At 44.6% G+C, this 21,342-nt stretch overlaps 1 protein-coding gene across 15 annotated transcripts in view; it reads left to right on the top strand.

Moving 5' to 3' along the window:
• The window catches only part of PLEKHA7 (pleckstrin homology domain containing A7), a 219,175-nt gene that overhangs the window by 125,779 nt on the left and 72,054 nt on the right, over positions 1–21,342 (top strand). For 14 of the 15 annotated variants that reach the window (XR_013361948.1, XM_077866328.1, XM_077866331.1 and 11 more), the window contains 4 exons: positions 3,001–3,084; positions 16,316–16,427; positions 17,175–17,279; positions 19,855–19,927. Coding sequence is in view for 14 of the 15 variants with exons in the window: in XM_077866328.1 (XP_077722454.1) it covers positions 3,001–3,084; positions 16,316–16,427; positions 17,175–17,279; positions 19,855–19,927 (374 nt within the window). In the remaining variant the exon portion in view is untranslated. Of the gene's footprint in view, positions 1–3,000; positions 3,085–14,966; positions 15,524–16,315; positions 16,428–17,174; positions 17,280–19,854; positions 19,928–21,342 lie in introns of those variants that run through there. The other variant, XM_077866339.1, reaches the window with a different exon arrangement.

Below are 21,342 nucleotides of genomic sequence, written 5' to 3' on the forward strand. Positions count from 1 at the left end.
ATAGAGAAGATTCGCTTTTTGTACATATCAGAGATTCTCCTGGCTGACCTTGGATTAGGATCAAAGGCTTTTTGGGGGTGCTGCTGAGTGCTACACAGGTGTTGTCATTCAGAGCTTTGGTTCTGGGCACAACTGAAGGAGGGGGAGGTGTAGAGGGAGAGAGGGAGTAGCAGTGGATGATGGTGCTGTTTTTTTTTTTTTTTTTTTTTATGCTTTGTCTTTAGGGATTTCGGGTCATAGCCAGGAACCTGTCAGCCCTGTAGACTCCTGAGGAAAGGGGACAGCAGGTTATCATGCAAAGAGCATCTAATCTAGAAATAGAAGACCAGAATTTATGTCCCAGTCTTATCATTTATTGATGAATTTATCTTAAGTCACTTAACCTCTCTGAGCCATTTCCTCATTGATAAAATGGGGGGTCGATGGTGGTTAATAGCTAAGACGTATAAGGAAAGGTTATAGAGTCCTTGAGAGGTAACAGTGGATGGTGGTATCGTTGCTTTGTTGTTATTCTCATTATGAGCAGAGCATTTTTTTTTTCCTCCAGGTGGAAATGAGGCAGGCTTAGAATTTGTGTTTTCAAGATTCCCTGGTGAATGGAAGTGACTCTCTAAAAGGAGCTGGGTATTAGAGAAAAGAGAAAGAAAGAAAGAAAAAAAGAAGCTGGGTATAAATAAAGCCAACCCCTTGGACATGGTGCAGAGATTTCTGGACCAGATGTTGCCAGGCCCTGCTTTTCATCCTTATCTAGATGCCTATGCCTTAACTCTGCTTTCTTGTGAAGACCAGGCTGCTGTCTGCCAGATGGAGTCCTGGGATTCCAAGGGCTTGCTTCAAACCTGGAGCTGGGGATTTGGAAGCTAGAGTGGTTGGGAGGGGGTGAAAGGGTGATGGGGGTGGTGCACAATCACAGAACCATCAGCAACCTGGTCTGATGGCTCTGACGGCTTCACATGTGGCTTATTAGCAGTCAGGCTGCTCCAAACTCAATGCCAGCTCACCCCAGACACCAGAACACAGGACACTCTGGCCAGGCCCCAGGGCAAGTAAGATAAACTTAGTAGATATAGAGAGTTTTTTCTTTTTTAACCTTTGTTACTATGCTCATTAAACATACTAATCTCTGGGAGTAGCCCCATGCTCAGTTTGGAGATGGGCTAATACTTTAGCAAAATGAGATGATATATTGACTCTGACAGTGAAAGCATGTTAGCCATCTGTAGTAGGAGCCTTAGAAATGAGTATGCCCTTTGATTAAGTAATTTTACCTTTGGGACCTTAACCCAAGGAAATAATTTGAATTGCGGGAGCAGTCTGTACTAAAAGATGTATAGTGCACCCAAAAATGTCCAGCATTAGAAGAATGTAAATCTTTCTAGAATCTAAGCAAGGGGAAAGAACTTTTTGTTCATTCTGTATCTCTAGCATCTAAAGTAGGACCTGGCACACTGAATGGCCAATGAATGTTTTTTAAATAGTTGCAGTTTTATCCATAGGATAAAACGATTACAAGTTTCACTGGCTATCTGGAAGTAGAGCATTCCAGTGAAACTTGTAAGACAGAATGATGTAAGGAAACAGCGATGACCATAATTTATATGGAAAAAATTTGGAGCATGCCAAGAACCCCCAAAATAACCTCTTAGGCTTTTCTGATTAATCTTAGGACATGTTTTGTTAATAGATGCACAAAATAAATCGAGATGAAACACAGTTGCTCACAGACCCAGTTCAAAGCTAAGACAGCTTGATGCTGAGATGCTGGTGTAGTTCCCAGGTAGGGAGCTTGGCGGTGCCACTCACTGCTCCGGAGTGCACTGCCTCTAAGAGGACTCCCTAGGATGCAAATGCTTTTCAACCTTTTTTTTTTTGTAAAAGTGAAAATTCTCTTCACATTTCTTTCAGTTAGTGAAAACAGGTGCTAGTGTAGGTCTTTCCTAAAAATGTAGCGGCTTAACTTGAACTTCCAAAAGGTGGGAGACACCTGGATTCAGCTATTGCAAATGAAGAAGTCTTAGAGACAGGAAATTTTCCATGTGAATAGGATGTGAAAAAGGCAGGAGACAGATTTATAAATGCAGGAAAATCATAATTTTTTAGTAGAAGGAAATAAAAACTAGGGAAGGAGAAGATACTCAGGTATAGGTGGTGAGATCATGGGTGACATTTTTTCTTCTTATATTTTCAAAAATTTCTAAAAGAACTAATTTTTGAATGGGGAAAACACTTTAATATAAATCATACTCTTGGGGAAAAAAGGACATTAGGTTTGTTTATTCCTCAAGCAAACCAGCAGCCTCCAGAGCCTTCTCCTCCTTCCTTTCAAAGAACCCAGGCATGCAGCCTTTGTGAATACACAAAACACCTACACACTTTGGTTGTGTCTGTCAGCTTGGCCTGGAAGCTGATCCCTCCTAACTTCAAAAGGGTGATAGAAACTCCACGGTGTTGAAATTGTGCAGGTCATGTTGCAGAGACATGCCCATACATTTACATCCCATCATTGAAGTGAAGGCATATTGTAGTAGGGAGAAGAATTTTAAGAAGATAGATTTTTCTGGGTGGGTGGTTAATTCTTGGAATTCTTTCCCTGGTTCATGGTTTTGGGAAGCTGTTGAAAGTGCTGTCTGCTTTCCTTCATTCTTGTTTTAGCTCGTGCCATCTTAAGGTAGCTTGTTACTGAGCCATTGGGTTTGTTGGAGTAAGTACTTCATGGAATGTCTCTCTCAGATGCAGTGGTCTCTTGCAGCCATTCTTTCCTAGAATTAAAATCCTTTCATCTTAGGTTGGCTGTGGCACCTGAGCTGAAAGTTCTTGTTTTTTTAAATGCAGCTGGGGCCTGACAGATTAAATGTGTCTCCGAAGAAAGGCCCACTCTCTCACTCTGGGAGGAATCTGTGATGATCAGGGGTCCTCAGACATTACTGACCTGTTGTTGTGTCTGCAAGCCTTTCCATTCACATGACTTCTCATTCATTATCTCTCTCTCTTTCTCTTTAGCCATAACCAACAGACCACAGCATTCAGGCATCCTGTGAGTGGGCAGTTTTCTCCGGAAAATAGTGAATTTATTCTTCAAGAAGAGTAAGTACTTCTGTATATTCTCCTTTTCCAAGCAGAGTTTTGGAGCTTAAAGGCATTTGGTCACAACAAAGCTTGTTAGACTGTTTTCTCTCCCAGATAGAGAGACTTGGAGTGGGTTGGTTGATCCAAAGTGGAATGCAAGAATTTTGTTTTTCAATCTCTGGACTTCTCTCAGTGGGAAGATGTGGAAGTGTGGAGATGATACAGGTTTGTGCTGTGATTGATACTGTCAGAGCCTCTTACAAACTCCTTTTCCCCTGAATGAAACTCCCCCTCCGTGGCCCCCAGTATCATCTAACACACTAGCTGTGCTCTAAGAGGACCCACTCATTTGGAGTGAAAGTGCCTTAAATACAGTCTCACACCAAGCTGAACCAGCCTTCCTCAAGTTAAGAGTCCAAGCCCAGGGCTTTGAAGGGAGGAGGGCTGTGGCACCCATTGTCCCTGAACATCTGGAGTTCTTTCTACTTGTTTTTACCAATGTGGGGACTTTCTTGCTCCTCATTCCTATTTCAGCAGAGCCCCTGGGCTGCTAAGACTAAGTTATACCACCTAGGGCTTGTCTACTTAAAAATGCAGGTACAGCCCAAGCAGGGTATGGTGTTCTGCAGGAATGAAGGCAGAGAAGTGTATGCAAGTGGCTCTGTTTCTTTCTGCTCATCTGAGACAGTTCTGTTTAAGAAAATAATTCTGTTTGAGACATTAATAGAGACGTTGGCTTTTTCTCCCCCTTCATATCATTCTTAGACCATCTAGACCAAATATCTGAAAATAATCAATATTTATATTTTCACAGCATTTCCCTCCCTAATGCACTTTAAATTTTCTATTATGGAAAATTTCAAACCTGTACAAAAGGAGAAAGATAAGGCAATAAGTCTAATGTATTCATCTCCCATCTTCAACAATTTCTAAAACATGGATGATTTTATTTCACCTATAGCTTCCCTCTCACCAGATAGATTATTTTGAAGCAAATTCCAAACGTCATTTTGTTCCTACAGTATTTTCACCTTAGAATCATTATTATCTTACAAAACTTTTAAAACTGGAAATCTATAATTATGACACTAACATTCCTTGCATGTTTTTTTCTGTGCTGGGGGTTTTTACGTGTATATCTCATTTAACACGACAATCCCAAGAAGCAGACCATCACCATTTTAGAGATGAAGATATTGAGACTCAAAGAAGTAAGGTCACTTGCTCAAAGTTGCATGGCTAGAAGTAGAAAAAGCCAAGATATCCCCCTGCTTGATCTCTTCAGGCAGGGGTAACCCTTGCCCCTAGTCAGAGGCTACTTGCTAAATTATTTTTGATGTGGTGGTCCCATGGGTCATGATGCCAGACTAGGGTTGGGGTCTGACTTTGAAAGCATTAGTACTATTAGAAAGTGGATGGAAGGTAAAGATTGTTTTGTCTTCTACACAGAGACAGAACTGCTATGTAAAGACAGAGCCAGAATGTGGATTCTCTACATTCCAACTTGAAATGAGCTTGTTTATAGAATCCTGAAGGTCAGAAGCTCTTGGGAGGTCAGCGAGTTCAGCTCCCTTCCTTACACATCCTAAAGACATGGCTGCCTGTCATTTATAAAGGTCTGGGTAGAGAATCCATTAGAACACCTATCTTGGGAAGTTACCAACTTTAATAAAAGCTTCTAGAGAAATGTAGACTTCCCATCACTAAACACCATTGTCTTTACACACTTCCTTTCTCTCACTGTTAAGACTTTGTTCCTGGCCACTTCTGAGAAGACAGCCTCTTTTATCCTCCCAAAATATCTTTGTAGGTAATCTCAATACCATCCAGTGTCCAAGAAAAAGATATTCCTTTATTTTTTCAAGGGTCACTTTTCCCCCTCTACATTTTCTGGATGTCATAAGGACTGCTTGCTTGTCTCCGGTGGTGGGTGCAATGTCTGGGTGACCAGAAATTCCTTGAAGCAGGCGGAATGTGCTTTAGGCATTGAGAGGAAGGGAAGATTCCTATGAGCTGATGTGGTGATCCCTGCATTCACTCATTAAGTATTAAGTGCCTATATTGTGTCAGGGGCTGTGTTGCACCCTGCAGTGACAGCAGCAAGCAAGACGAATGTAGTCCTGTCTGTGAAAAGCTTATAGTTGAGTAGAGAAGATAAATAAACAAGAGCTCACAAATGGGATAAATGTTTTTGGTAAAAAACAAAAACAAAAACATAGGGTTCAATGGGAGTTGATAAAAGAGAGTTCTAACCTGGCTTAGGGAATCAAGGGATGCCTCTCCCTCCTGGGAAAGGATGTTGTTTAAATTGAGATCTGTCCAGTCAAAGTGTCCCAATCTGGGCAAAGGTCTAGAGGGGAAAGAGGGTAGAGCATGGGGGATCTATACCAGTTGAGTCAGAATGAAAAATGAGGCACACCAGATGGACTCTGGAGATATTTGGGAGGTAGAATTGACAGGACTAGGTGATTGATTGGCTGTGATGGGGATGAAAGAGAGGGAAGACTTTCTTGAAGTGTCTGGCTCTAAATTGGAGGAAGGGGGGATTTAGATAAGTGAAGATAAGTGCACGTGTGCGTGGGTTGTAGCTGAGAGAAGTGTGACCAGCCTTGGTGGGGTCAGAGAGCAAGAGGGACTGACTTACGGAGGAGGTTTGTGAAGAGGGGAGTAAGGAGATAAGGTTGGAAAGGGAGATACAGCCAGTTATCTAAATTGCTTCCTCCTGAAATACACCCAGATTTACCCCTGGTGGAGCTCTGGATGGTGAGTGAGGCATGATTTCACCTCATAGAAACCCAGTTTTAAAAAATGTGCCAACAAGTACTTGGTTTGTTCCTTTAGAGGAGCTTAATTTTTTTGTGTAGTGTGTTACATGGTGAGGAAAAAAGACTGAGATGGCCATTCCTGTGTCCTTTACACATCAGTTCTCAGGTTAATGTGGTGAGTGAGAAACTCGCTCTTTTCTTTTTCTTCTCTAAGGAGTATCTTTTAAGACCACATGGACTTCTCTTGCTAGAGCCTCCACTCTAGGTTCTTGAAGTGAATAGTTCGATAGCAGTGGTCTTCAGGGTGGTCTCTGAACCAGCATCACCTGGGAGTCTGTTAGAGATGCAATTCTTTTTTTAAAAACATTATTTTAAAAAGATTTTATTTATTTATTCATGAGAGAGACAGAGAGAGAGAGAGAGGGTGGGGGTGGGGTAGAGACATAGGTGAGGGAGAAGCAGGCTCCATTCAGGAAGCCTGATGTGAGACTCAATCCCGGAACTCTGGGATCAGGCCCCGAGCCAAAGGCAGACGCTCAACCGCTGAGCCACCCAGGCATCCCCCTAGAGATGCAATTCTTGAGCCCCACCCCAGACTTACTAAATCAGCCACTCTGGAGGTATAACCTGTATTTTAACAAGCCTTCGGGTGGTTCTAATTCAGGTAAAATAATAACCACTGATTTAGACAACTTGCTGTTTTCATCCCTCTTAAATTACTCCTAGATTCTTCCTTTCATCCTTAAATCTTCTATAGATACCCATCATTCTCTGGGCTGTGGTGACAATCTTAGATGGATTTTAGTGGAATAATCTTGGGCTCCTTCTTGTGTGGGGAAAAAACCCAAACCAGTCTCCATGGTGACTTCCTTTAGAGCATTGCTGTGTGAACAGATAATACATCTATCCCACTGTTGGCAGGTGGGGCTTACCTGAGCTGCTTGGTAGAACAGGTGCATGCCTACCAAAAGACTTCCCACCTTACAGATTGGAAGCATGGGGAAGAGAAATAATGTGAAAGCTATGATCAGTGGGTCCAGAGGACATGAGCTCTGAGTATTCTAGTTTCTGTGTCAGTAATACAGAATCAGCCAGGATAGGCTAGGGTCTGCCGTGGTAACAACAACAAATGAAATCTCAGTGAAATAAAAAAATTAAGTTTGTTTTTCACTTAAAAAGATTTATTTATTTTTTAAAATTTACTTATTTGAAAGACAGAGTGCACAGAGAAGGGCAGGGTAAGGGAGAGAAGCAGACTCTGCTAAGCGCGGAGCCTAATTTGGGGCTGGACCCTAAGATCATGACTTGAGCCAAAATCAAGAGTTAGATGCTTGATCAACTGAGCCACCCAGGTGCCTCTATTTCTGCCTTTTGCTCCATGACCATCACAGGTCACCTCAGGGATTCTGCTTTGTCATTTTTATTGAGGGATGGTCCATCTCTGTGCTTCCATGATTGCCATAGCTAAGACCAAGGGAACTTGGTGAATAAACCAAGTCATATGACTTTCCCTAACTTCATGGGGCCAGGGAAGTGCATTTCTACTATGCACCTGGGAAGACCATCCAAAATATTTGTTGGCCGGTACTAATGACTATACTTAATAATCCACAGTCCTGATTTATTAAGGGAAGTAGGACTTTTTTTTTTTATTTTTAAAGATTTTATTTATTTATTCATGAAAGACAGAGACGTAGGCAGAGGGATAAGCAGGCTCCCTGTGGAGACCTGGGGGATTTGGTCCCAGGACCCTGGGATCATGGCCTGAGCCAAAGGCAGATGCGCAACCACTGAGCCACTCAGGTGCCCTGGGAAGTAGGATCTTTTGAGTCTATCACTGACAAGCATCTTCTGCTGCATGATTAGAGGGTTTGATTTCTCATTTCACCTTTTCTGTTACATTATCTAGTTTTTTGACGAAATTATCAATACAGGTGGATATCAGTCAACATGTTCTACAGTCTTGTTTCCCACGGGACACTTCTGTATACCCAAGCCAACAGGCCTATGGGACTCCCACTTGCAAGAGTTAATATAAGTTCAGGCTGCATTAGTAAAAATCCAATATATGGAGAAAGGAGGACAATAGTTCTGGTATATCATGGTGTGTGTGGACCACTTCATTCATTCCAAGTTTATGGAGCATCAAGGACATGCTAAGCCCCAAACACTTTGATGTGGGTACTAAGTTTGAAGAGGGATATTGAGCAATTGATATTGCTCATTGGCTTGTGATCTTTCATGTTTAGTCTGCAGGAGAGAAGATGAAGGAGGATGTGCTATAAGTCTTTGAGAAGGATTGGCAGGTGGGAGTGGGAGTGGGGTACATTTATTGTATGGCTGCCAAGGCAAGCAGTGAGGAAGAGTTCTAGGCAGGCAAATTTTAGCTCAGTTCATAATTTTCTGGGAAAACAATTTCCCGACATCCCTTGTTTCAGGATCTAGAATTTCAACTTTAACATTAAATGAAGTAATCTACCTCCTAGATTAAAAGTTGGCTTTTTCCATTAATAATGTTATTATTTTTATAGTGAACACTTAGAGCCCCTACTATGTATTACTGGGTATTTTTCTAAGTGGTTTATACTTATTAATTTCTACAACCATCTTATGAGGAAGATGCCTATATAGTCCTGGATACTGAGGCCCAGAGAGGTTAAGAGTCTTGCCAAAAGCCACACAGCTTGTAAGTGGCAATTAGGATTTGAATCGAGATAGTCGGGCCCCAGATGCTGTACCTCCAACCACTCCAGTACTGTCTCACGTTAGAGTGGTCTTAAAGAGACAATCTTCTTCCTTGGCTGTCCTTAAATGTTAATGTGCCAACTAAGCAGGCTAGAGATGTTGATTCTATCTGCAGTAATGAAATTCGATCTAATAACTTCATCCTTGCATGAAAGATGCCAAGTCTCCTTAGTAGTCTTTTCTCCAGAAGATATTCTCAGGCTTTTCTACAGAGCTTCATTTCCAGTGACTGATATTTGAGTTCCTCCTCTTCAGCCTCTTTCTGATTCCCCATGATGTTCTTGAACTGGGAGCTTGTAGTTTCCTTTGTGGCTTAACAGGCCACACATAGGGAGCCCTCCTGAAGAGATGACCCGGCACAAGGGACTTCCAGGCTGTGGTTCTGGTGGGGGGGGGGGGGGGCTATGCACAGGAGCACTTTCTCCTCTGAGCCGGGCTGTCCAGGAAGCCGCTGACAGCCGCCTCCGCAGCTCTCTCGGAAGAGGAGAGAAGCATTCCGTAGCTGTGACGCCGGCAGCTGATTGACAGCAGGCTGTGTACACTGATCCCCAGGCTCTGTCAAGCATTTGATGTTGAGGTGGGGCCTACTTGAGAGAGAGTATGTGCTCTGGAAGTTCAGAAGCCTGCTGCTGTGCTCAGAAGCCAGCTGTAAGGCACCACAAATCTCCTAGATTCATAAACCTGGAGGAGACCCTTGCCTGGCTTGCCTCTCCTAGCATCCTCTTGAGGTTAGCTTAGTTCCTTCCATTGAAGTCTGAGTGGCCCCCTTTTTTCTCATTGGATTGTTTGGAAAAGAACTGTAAATTGGAATTGCCTGGAATGTTATGAATGGTGTTTGGAGGATACCCCTTAAAAAGATATCTTGCTGAAGGTAAGAATTACCTTCCTGACCTTTGACTTCAGGGGTTCATTTTGTAGTAGCAGAGCAGGACTCTCCAAGGCATATGCAGATTATAGGCCTTGGGGGTGGGCTATCTCCTGCTTCTAGGAGAGAGGGAGGCTGACTCCTGTTTCTCCTGCAGTTACAAGTTGGTAAAAATTTGCAGTGAGAGATGAAGAGCACAGGGTGAGGGTGGGGGCGGGCGGGGGTACACTGCAGCTCTGTGCCTGGAGGATTCTGTCCTGTAGTTCATCTGCTGCACCCTGGACTGTGTGGCTGATATAACCAGCACCTTGTCTCTCCAGCCTGGCAGTCTGGGGCTAGCTTTGCCTGTTGCATTTGGTTGCCATGGCAGCAGAAAAATGAAGAAAAATGGAAACATCTGGCAAGCAGATGCAGAAACTTGACTGTTCAGTTTTCCTTCCTGGTCTAGGAGACAGCATTTGTGACAGTCACAGGTAGGGAAGAGGTGGTGCTGTTGTCTGCAGTTCATTCAAACCCCTGGGTGTTGACTTGGCATTGGCGTTGATGTCTCCAAGGACACTGGCATTGGAGATGCGACCATTGCCACGCGGCAGTCTGTGTGGGGTGAAGATGCTGCAGTAGTGGCTCTGCTGTGTGTGGAAGGGAAGCTGCTGCTTGCAAACAGTCATTTTATTTTTTTTCCTGTGACTTCTCCCTCTCCTCCTCCTCTTCAACCTCCCTGGTCTGGGAAGCACTGAGCTCTCCATTAGAAAGTGAGGGGAGTGGCTACCTGGTAAGCCTGGGAGAGCTGAGAGGCTAGAGGAGGGCTTGCAGATGGCTCCAGTTAGCATTGTAGCATCTCTGAAATAGCAAAGCAGAGGTGGAAGGAACAGGAGAGGTCAAGGTTTGGTTCTTCCCCAGCACAGACTGAGGCATGGGGCGTGGATAGGGGACAGTGGAAGAGACCGGTCCAAGGTCATATGACTGAGCACATAGGAGCATCTGAGTTCAGAGCAATGCTGAGATTGGGGGCAGGGAGCTCATGGGGCTCACTGGACTATTTTCATGCCAGGTGAGGGGTGCTCTTTGGGTGCTCTTTGGGCTGCTTTCCAGCTCCTGAGGGATGGGGTGGGGTGGGGCACTGGAGCCTTTATTCTAGAGAGGAGTTGGGGTGGGGGAGGAGCAGGAACACAGAAAGCCATAGTTGAGTAACAAGGCCACACTCGTTGAATGAAAACCCCTGTCAGACAGCCTCCTCCCAGGTATTGGGAGTATACAGTGAGCGTCGGCTGTCTGTCTGTCTCTTAGAGGAGGGGATGTGGAGGTGTCTGCCTGCTTGGGACAAGAACTTTCTTTTATTCCTGCTTTTCATTGTGCATTGCTTTTCCCAAACTCCTTAGGTGGTGAGTGTGAGCACTTTAAAAAATCTGGTTGTTATCGAGTGTGCCTCTTCTCATATACCCTCCTCCTATGATATTAATTCTGGATGAACTCTTGTGTAGAATCCTTGAGGAGAGAGCATGAATTTGGGGGCCTGTGTTTTCCAAGAATTGATAGGACACAAGCAACATCTAATAATGATGTCTTCTCAATAAGGGATTCCCAAGTCCCCATAGCTTTCTGTCCTCCTGTGGAAAGAATCTGAGCCTGGTCCCCCAGCCACAGGTTTATTACATTTCGAAGGAGCCCCACCAGACACGGCGCTTATAGGGGCATTTCTAGGAAATGATCGTTTATATGTTAGTTGTTTGGCATCTTGAACTTTCTGGAGAGAAGTGCCTTGGAAATAAAAATAGAGTGTACCTGAGATTTAAATTCTGGGGTCTCCACTTGTAATAGTCGTAACAATGCTTTTCATTTAGTGCAGTGCCATGGTTTTCAAAATGTCGTTTGAATCCACACAATCATCTTGTGAGGTGAGAGTAGTTTTCACCCACTTTGCAAAAATGTTGACTGAGGCCCAGAGAAATGTGATTTGTGAAGAAGTGGCTAAACTGCAGAGTTTTGTTGAGACCCAGTTATCCCGGGCTCCTGGTCTTTCCACCACCCTAGGATCCTCTTGGTTTGGGGCTGGGTCTTGGGGCTGAGAAGAGCAGGAAAAGCCTGCTTCTGTCACACCCTGGGACTTGCCATGAGATGGTGTCTCTGTGGCAAAACCCAGGTTTTGGAGTCCAGCTTCTGTCTCGGGCAAATTATTAGTCTCAGTCTCAGTTTTCTCATTTACAAAATGGATACGGTAAAACTGGCGTTTTAGGGGTAAGTGAAACAATGAATGCTAAGTGCCTGGCACGCAGTAGGTGCTGGACAAGTCCTGCCCAGTCCCTCTGGTTGCTTGACCTTGTGTACTGACCCTAAGGGTTACTAATTCTTGGCTTGGTGACCTACCTATTAAGACAGTGATAGGGTAGGGTCTTGCTGTGATCCCACTTCAGCTTGCTTCTGTTCCTGATGTTGACCAAGAGGCAGCTGAGCATCCTATTAGCCAAACTCCTCTACATTCAGACCCAACTGAAAAAATGACTTCTGAATTTATAACCTCCCTCTTACTACCTCTGTCAATGTTATACACATTTGCTCTTGGGTATGTAGGTAGCAGAAGCAGTTCCTTCTATAGAGGGGGAAATTGAGGGACAGAGAAAGTGATTTCCTGTCCAGGCTCACTTGACACATCCTTCAGGAAGTTTAGAGTAGGATGAAGTCACTTTCCTACTAGGCTTCTCCAGACTGATTTTTGTCTAGTCCTAACTTCTTTTGTTCATTTCAGCTGGGAGGCAGTTAAGTTAAAACTCTAGCTCACTGTTTTGAACTTCAGCCCACACCCCTCCAGCAAAATAATCAGCATTCATGTAGCCCAAGCCAAGGAAAGAGACGTCTTTGTTCAAATCATCCCACTGTACTTTGGGAATCCAGAAACCTGGCAAACAGGCTTTTAAGTTAATAGATTTTATTTAATGACACCAAGAGTCTGCCTTCCCATAGCGTGTGCAGGTGTTTTGGTGTCTCTCCTGGGAGTCTGTGACTCATGTGCCTCAGGGCATGCTGTTGACTGAACCACCTTTCACAGCGGCTCAGCTCAGGAGCACAGGCTCTTCTCTGGGGGAGAGGATGGATCATGAGTGAAACCTGTCAGGAGTATACTTCAGTCTGAGGAGTGGAGGCTAAGTCAGTGTCCACCCCACCAGGCCCTTAGGGAGGGAACATGTCTGTTAGATGATTCTTTCAGTATCGTCTGTCTTCAGGAAGCTATACCCATAACACTGGTGATAGTCCCATTGTTCAGAACAGTGTGGTAAACGACCTCCAGAACTTTCCAGAGCCAGCTTTTTAGCCAAGTGAGAAAATTGGTTTCCAGATTTTGTTTTGTTTTATTTGGGTTTCTTTTTTAGGGGGGCGGGGTGGGCAGGTAGGTAGAGGGGCAGATGGAGAGAGAGAGAGACAGACAGACAGACAGACAGACAGATAGAGATTCTTAAGCAGGCTCTATGCGCAGTACAGAGCGTGACGTGGGGCTTGATCTCAGGACTCTGAGATGATGACCTGAGCCAAAATCAAGACACTTGATTGGACACTTAACTGACTGAGCCACCCAGGTACCCTGAGACTTTTTTTATATTCTTATTTTTGGGTACCCAAAATGGTCTCCCAAGCATGACCACTACTTTTTTTTTTTAAACTAGTTGTAATTCCAGATAACTAGTTATTTCCCAAAGTCATATTTACCCTTGGGAGACCTAGGAGATCATTACTCATTGAGGAGATTCAGAGGAACATCCTCTGAAGACCAATCTTGTTATGTGGCTGAGTGGGCACCTTGTTCTTTCAAAGAGCCAGGTCAGGGACTACCAGGTAGAGGTTGAGACTGTTGCTTGAGTTGGGAGCTGTCCTTGCCCAGGGGGGACCTCCGATGAAGATATATTCACTGTTTATAGAGACAACATGGTCCCCTCTCTGGGGCAGATATAGTTTGAGCTTTAGTCATATCTCCTGATAAGCCAGCTGTCTCTGGGTGTGGCTGAGCAGAGGTCTCTGCAGAATGAAGAATGGAATTATCTTGATGTTTTTCTTTCTTCTTTTCTTGTACTCACCTGCCAACCCCTGTGTTCCGCTGTCCATCCCTGTTGTTCAGTATTAGGACCACAATCAGTCCTCCTCCAGCTAAAATCTTTTCATAATTGGCTCCCTCGGTGGTGATTGTACCTTCTTTCCTCAACCTCCAAGGCTGTAGGACAATACTGTTGTCTGGAGGAGCTCCTTGGCTAGCCAGCATCCCTGAATGGGATGGTGACATAGAACTAGAAAGCGGGAGGTGATGAAAGTCAGAGTTCAAGGATGTAAAGATACAGAAATGGTGCAAGTGGCCATCTATCCTGGATCTTCTCCCAGTCACACCTCCAAATAATTTTTTCTTTGTCCCATAGAGGAGGAACAGTATCTAGTTGATGGAATGTGATGTCATTTAAAATGATGTGGGGATCCCTGGGTGGCGCAGCGGTTTAGCGCCTGCCTTTGGCCCAGGGCGCGATCCTGGAGACCCGGGATCGAATCCCATGTCAGGCTCCCGGTGCATGGAGGCTGCTTCTCCCTCTGCCTGTGTCTCTGCCTCTCTCTCTCTCTGTGTGACTATTATAAATAAATAAAAATTAAAAAATAAATAAATAAAATGATGTGGATGGATGCTGGCTGGCTCAGTCGGTAGAGAATGTGACTTTTGATCTCAGGGTTGTGAGTTCAAGCCCCATATTGGACATAGAGCTTACTTAAAAGGAAAAAATTAAAAAAAAAAAAAAGAAAAAGAAAAAAATAAAGAAACAAAATGACATGGATGTGTTTAAAATAATGGAGAAAATGTTTGACTTATAATAGGTTTTGAAAAAATCAAAATGCAAAAATCATAAACACGGTATGATCACAATTATGTAAAAACACAAAAGTGCTCTTCCCCACTCCTGCACAAACCAGACCTATAAAAAGAATGGGAGTATATAGGGCTATGATGATTTTTTTTTCCTTTCCTTTTAGCTTTTTAAAAAATATTTCCCAAATATTCTATAATAATCCTCTGTGTCTTAAATGGGAGCAAATTAAACTGGATAAAATCCCAAACAAATCTATTGTCAGACTTTGTGTCTTGAGTTTTGGCTTAGAGCTACAGCTGCCATAACCGAAAACTCATCTTTGTCTCAACCTCTGGAAATCTGAACGTCAGGCAAGGCTAGGTTCCAGGCAGATGTTTTGGGCATAGTTCTGCCTGGAGGCAGGGGCTGGACAAGGCAGCCTCTGAGGGCCCTTCCTCTGAGAGCCCTTTTCACCCCCGGCTGGTGATTATCTCTCTGCAGCATGCAGCCTTTGGCAGCAGTGAGTGGGGCTGAGCTTGGTGACATTCTCTGAGTGGGGAGCAGTAACAAAAGTCTGGCTGGGATGGAGGCCGGGGGCGGGGAATCTGGAGTGAGTGCCTGAGCTGATAAGGAGCCAGTGATCTTTCTGCTTGGTGGGACTTGCACCTCCAGCTGCCAAGCATCCAGTAGAGCTCAGCCCCTTGGAAAGCTGGTGCCACTGCAGTGGTCCTGCTGTTGGCACAGCTCAGAAAGCACAGTGGTAACGGCTACTTCTGCGAAGAAGTAATGGTGCACGGTGCGGGGACCCTGTCTTTCGGGGCAGGAAGGATCACTTATCCTTTGAGGAGCAGTGGTTTTGAAGGAAGCAGCCTATCTCCAAGGTGGAAACTAGGATTTTCCCTCGTAGCACCTCTGTAAAAGTTAGTCTGGCGAACGGACATCTGGAGTGCTGCTTCTTTGCTGTGTCTTGTTTGGATCCTCCATCTCTTCAGGCACCTGGCCCAAGCCTCCAAATCAGATTTCCTCCACTCCTCAGGCAGAGAGCCTCAGTTTACTGCACGCAGCTGCCTGGATCGTGTTGCCTGTCAGAGAACCCAGCCACAGAACAATGAGACTTACACTTTGAGGAAGGCTGACTGATCTTGGAGTTAGTAGAGTCTGGGAAGCAGGCATCAAGCTGTTCCAGGACAGGCACTGAATTTGTTGGAGGCATTTGCCACGACCCGGGCTTTGAAAGACTGGCGAATGCTGGGGCTGTGTGGAGGCAGGTGAGAAGGGTTCTCTGTAGTGTCTCTTGAGTGTCAGACTGAGATGTTCCCAGAGTTCTGGCTATCCCAAGGCAAGCAGAGCTGTTTGACGGGAAGCGTGGTGACACTGTTGGGGACACATGGAGGGGGATCTTCATTGGGGGCCCAGGTGGCTTTCATTGCTTCTTGCTCCCAGGCATGGCACAAGGGGTTAATATCTCTGATGGTTCTATTTTGGGGCAAAGGAGTGTTCCTAGAATAGGGCTCTTTGTTGAGTAATCTATTTTGGGAGGCAAGCCCCACTGGCGTTTATGTAAGTGATTCTCTGTGTGTATCTGGGGGTGTGGATGTGTGCGCTAGTGATTTTTTATTACTAATTATAAACAGCTTCTTTTGGGAGCCAGGGAAATGGAGGTGTGTGTGAGAGTGTGTGTGTGTGTGTGTGTGTGTGTGTGTGTGTGTAAGGAGTATGTGTTGCTCTTGTGTGAAGAGTGTTACAACTGTTTGTGCCCATCTGATTGGGCAGTTGCCACAGACACCCCAGTAAGAGAGTAAATGTGGGGACCTTAGGACAGCAGGTAGGAATGATGGCCTTGGCTCCTTTGTGGGGTGTCAGGCTAGGAAAATGTGCCCATCTATTCTTTTGATTCCCTGAAACACATGGCCATTGTGGCTCTTGCTATATACTCTGGAGTCAGGTGGTCTCCAACAGATTGATCATGGCACATCAACCAGTTCTAGTCTGGAATAAACCTCAGATTCCACTTGCGCTGCAGCCTGGTACTTACTGGACTCTGCTATGTCTTTCCACAGGCCACACCCACATATGTCGAAGCAAGAGAAAAACCAAAGACCGTCCAGCATGGTCAGTGAAACATCCACAGCTGGTACCACGTCCACTGTGGAGGCCAAGCCTGGCCCCAAGGTGAGCTCCTGGCCACTCACTTCTTTCTTCCATTCTTTAATATTTGCAGATGCTCATCAACCCCCACCATAGCTTTGTGAGGGAAGCATGTAAGAAGTATCTTCCCCAAATAACAGTCAGGAAATTAAGACCACTTGGGGTTTTGTCACTTGTCTAAGAAAGAAGGTGATTGCTGACAGATCCAGAACCGACATCTAGGTCCTTAGATGCCTTCTTCATTTTCCCAGCTTGCTTGGGAGGGTCACACCACTGTTCACAGGTGTATTACGAGACTGCCCGGTGAGCTTTGTGACAGGTGGGCCTGAGGAAAAGTGAGATGTGGGATCAGTGACTGAGGAGCAGGGGCAAGAACCAGCATTTCAGAGAAGGGGTGAGTGCTAAGGACCGAACACAGATAGGAGGGGTAAATCTGGACATTGGCAAAATCTGTGACTGAAAAGTAGTTTTGCTCCAGAAAGATTAGGACATCTTAGGACCAACAGCTGTTGGTGAAAGTTGATTAAAGAATCCCTTTAAAGTTGTTTTTTTTTTTTTTTCTTTTCCTCTGTGACCCAGACGGGAAGCTTCCTAGGTCTTGGATTTGTGTTTTCATTAAAATGCTGTGGCCAGGTGCCCACCTGTTCTGGTCTCCTTACTGTTCATTTGATCAAAGGGCATGGCCACTTAGAGTAAGGCAGAGGAGGCTCCTGCTTTTTGTGACTCCCCAAATCCCCCCTGCTGCTAGAATTCGAGTCTGCTTTTTCCTAGATGATCAAGTCCAGCAATAAAGTCCACAGCTTTGGGAAGAGGGACCAGGCCATTCGGAGGAACCCCAATGTTCCGGTGGTGGTGAGGGGGTGGCTGCACAAGCAGGTGAGAAGACTAGGATGTGAGAGTGGGGGAGGGGGATGTGTCTTGCTGATCTCATTCCTTAACCTGGAAATGGGGACAGACTCAGAATAAGCTCTCTGTTCCTGAGTTTGTCTGAGTTTGTTCCTGAGTTTGTCTACGCTGTCCATTTTTGAGTGGACCATCTGCTCAATGGCTGCAGCTTCCCTCCCCAAGCCCACTTGACCAATTGGGCCCCCAGAGCTATTGGCTGCCCTGGGACCAGGCACTAGTGCGGGTAGGTCAGCATGAATCCAGCCTTACCACCAATCCCCTGTCCGCGCTCTCCTCTTGATGTGAAAGAGCCTTTGTTATCATTTGGCTGACAGATCCCATCTTTTCCTCTCCCGTGGTCTGGCACACGTATCTAGCTCCCGTAGCCACCTCAGATTCCAAATCAGCCAAACTCAGCTCATTGCCTCCTCACCCTTTACCTCTCTTTTTTTCCCCAACCTACTTTTTCTGGACCTTGGTGATTATACCAACATTTTCCTAGATACCCTGGTTAGAACCAGCTTTTTCTTCTCCTTCACTCCCCTTCACTCAGGAAGCCCTGTCAGCTCCCCTGAGGCTATCCTGCATCCCTGAACTCACCACTAACTGCTCTGTCTCTTGTTAGGCTGTGCGCTCTCAGGGCCAGAGATCATGTCCTTTTGTCTCCTTCCTTCTCTCCTTGCCATCCACCCATGTGTTCGTCTATCTGTCCATCTGTTTACCAAGTGCCTGCCAGGTTCTATTTTTTTTTAAAGATTTATTTATTTATTTTAGAGAGGAGAGAGAGGGTGCGTGCACGAGCAGTGTAGGGGAACAGAGGGAGACAGAATCTTAAGCAGACTCTGCGCTGAATGTGAAGCTGGATGTGGGGCTTGATCCCACAACCCTGAGATCATGATCTGAGCAGAAACCAAGAGTTGGACACTGCCTGCCCCTGACTGCCCCTGCCTGCCCTGTTCTAGGTGCTCTCACAGCAAGTGTAAGGAGATGAATAACATGTGGTTCCCGCTGTGGAGGAACTCAGTCTGCTGGGGAAACAGACACATCTCGGACATGCCCTGTTGTTACCCTCGTGGTCTCTCACTTATCATACCATCCAAAAAAGTCACAAATTGCAAGAGCTATGATGTTAATTTTTACCAAAGGCTTTATGGGAAGACAGAGCAGGGCATTAGGCTGCCCACCACACAGAAATCCCTAGAAGTCCCCTTGAGATCTCTCTCCCCTCAGACTCACCATGGCAGCTCCCATAGCTCTCCAGCCTCCTCCGTCAGACACTGTGCTGGCCCTCTCTCAATGATTCCCTCTTCCCTCACAGCTGTGTCTCTTTCCTTGCCTCTCTGCCCATCTCTTTTCCCAGAATAACCTTCTGACTTTTCCTTTTGCATCCCTGTCCCCATTAAGCAAAAGTATGCTCCTATGATATGTGGAGGGAGAGAAAAGAAGGTATAAGTAATTCTTCTCCCCAGCACCACTGCCTAGCCTGGACCCCATGGCTCTGCTGTAACTGTAAGAGGCCTGCATCGAGTGCTGTGGACACACATCACAGAGAGTGTAGCTGTGGTTGCAGTCTTGAAAGGCTTCCCAGAGGAAGTGACATTTGCGCTAGGGTGGAAGGATGGAAAGGAGTTTTCCAAACAAAGCAATATGCCAAGATCTTAGAGATCATCTGGTCAGTGCAGAAGATAAAACCAAGAAATAACATTAACTCAACAAATTAAATTTGTTTTTAGCACTTTAGTAAGGGGAGAATGAACAAACTTCATGTTGTGCTTAGGTTTAGAAACTGACATAACTGTTATTTTAAATTTAAACTTGTAGAAAACTTGCAGAAGGAAAACAGTTTTAACAGCTAAGAGCAGCTCTGGAGTTTTCCTAGGTTTAGGGGGTTAAAATGACTCTATAGCACTACTATTTCCCTACCCTGACCATGTTTTTTTAGAATTTTCACAATCACCTAAAATGTTTTTAATAAATGTGTTGATTTACGTTTTAGATGTGTAAAGACAAATTCATGTTATAAGGCAGTTTGATAGCAAGATAACCAAGTCCCTTTCATTGAGTGGAAGGAAAATCCATGGCAAAATTAGCCCCTTATCATAGAGAATGGAACTTGGTCAAATGAGAACTTTGCTTCATTGATAAATTAACTAACTTAAATTTCTTGTTCCATACTATATAAATCAGTTTTCTCATCAACATAAGTGAAGGTATTTATAGAATAGTACCTAAATAAATAAATAGCTTCCTTTTTGTTAAAAGCTGATTTCTTTCTTAATGGAAGAACTGTATTTTTTAAATTCACATTTTCCTTTCTAAAAGAAAGATACTTATATTAATCTGTTTCCAGAACACACACAAAATTTCCTTGGGATAAACCATCATTGAATCTAAATTTCAATGTCCTTTTCAGAAATGGCCTTGCAATAAGAATTCATTAATTTATTGTAAGAAAGAGTGGATGGATATGGGCAAGTCTTGTTTCTAGCATCACATGATGCATGATTGGAAAGGGGAGGGAAGCGTATACTCAGATATGGTCTGATTAGTTTTCTTTGCTTTGCAGGACAGTTCTGGGATGAGACTGTGGAAAAGGAGGTGGTTTGTGCTTGCTGATTATTGCTTATTTTACTATAAAGGTGAGCTGAGGCTCAGGCCACCAAGGGATCTTTATGTTGGAATGGGTGGTAAGGTGATACAGGTGATTATATTTTCAAATCCAGTGAGTGGACCAGTGGCCTGAGATAATATATAACCTATTTATTTGCCAAAGTGTTCACTTTTACATATGTGGTGGGTTGGTGACTTTTTAGCAATCCCTGCACTCGAAGTGCCATTTGTTGAGTAAGTAAGTAAGGAGAATCCAGTTTATCTGCTGCTTACGTTCTCCAAATCTGTTGTTGTCTGTGATTCTACCCCATTTGGAACACAGGCATACTTTCAACACAATCTGGAGAAGTGGGAACTATGGATAAATCATTATTTCATCATATGTTGTAACTTGTTGTCTGGATCTATCCCCTATTATATTGGATGGATAACTGGTGAGTTGAGTTGGCCGCATGTACGTTTATGGAGCCCCACTCCATAGAATTAGGGGCTGTGCAATAGAGAGGAAGAAGTTAAGACTCAAAATATGAAGGAAGAGAGAGTTTACTTGTAAGACAAGACTAGGCTGTGTTAGGTGCTTTATAAGGCATTCAGTGTGCTTAAGCAATTCAGGGAGTGTTGGAAGTTAATTCCTTGGAGAATTCCAAATTGGAGAATTTGGGAGGACTTTCAGAATAAATGGGATTTGAGTTGGGCTTGTAAAGATGGGTAGAGCTTTGCCTATGTATGGGGGCAGATGGACATTTCAAGCAGAGGAAACCACTTGAATAAAGTTCCAGAAGCAGAAGAAAGTGGAATGACAGACCTGTGAGGCCTGAGTGGGTCTTGCATGTAGAACATACTTGAAAAGAAGGCTCAGGAGGTGGGCTAGGGCCAAAACGCAAGAGGGCTATGACCCCAGGTAGAGTAAGTTGGGCTTCGTTTTGCATCCAGTAGGCCGTCAGCAAGTGCCTTTGAGTAAGGGAGTGACAGGACCAACTCTGTCATTAGGAAGTTAGCTCGGTAATGAAGATGGATTAGAGGAGGAAGAGAATAGATGTAGAAGGTAGGATATTTCGCAAATGCTCTAACTTTGCCTATGGGGTTTGCTCTTCCCAGAATGCCCTTATCCAATCCTTTAAAACACATTAGATATCACCTTCTGAAGCCTTCTCCATTTCTCCAGACTGTGCCACTTCTGCCTCTGTGCTCCCACAGCACTTGGTATACAGCTGAGTTATAGAAATTCACAGGTTGCACTGAGCATGTTTCCATGCCTGTCTCTGCCCCCATCTGATTAACCTGTGTCATTCCTGTGTTAGCACAAAGTTCCCCAGGGAGCACCTGAAGGGATGATCAGTGATTACAGTAGTCCTAGGGAGCTGTAAAGAGCCCTGAACTGGGGCAGTGGGATGGACCAACTCAGGGAAGCTGCCACAGAGGTTATTCTGATGTGTTTTTTCCA

Source organism: Canis aureus, chromosome 23 (assembly GCF_053574225.1).
Source record: "Canis aureus isolate CA01 chromosome 23, VMU_Caureus_v.1.0, whole genome shotgun sequence".
Lineage (NCBI taxonomy): Eukaryota > Metazoa > Chordata > Mammalia > Carnivora > Canidae > Canis > Canis aureus.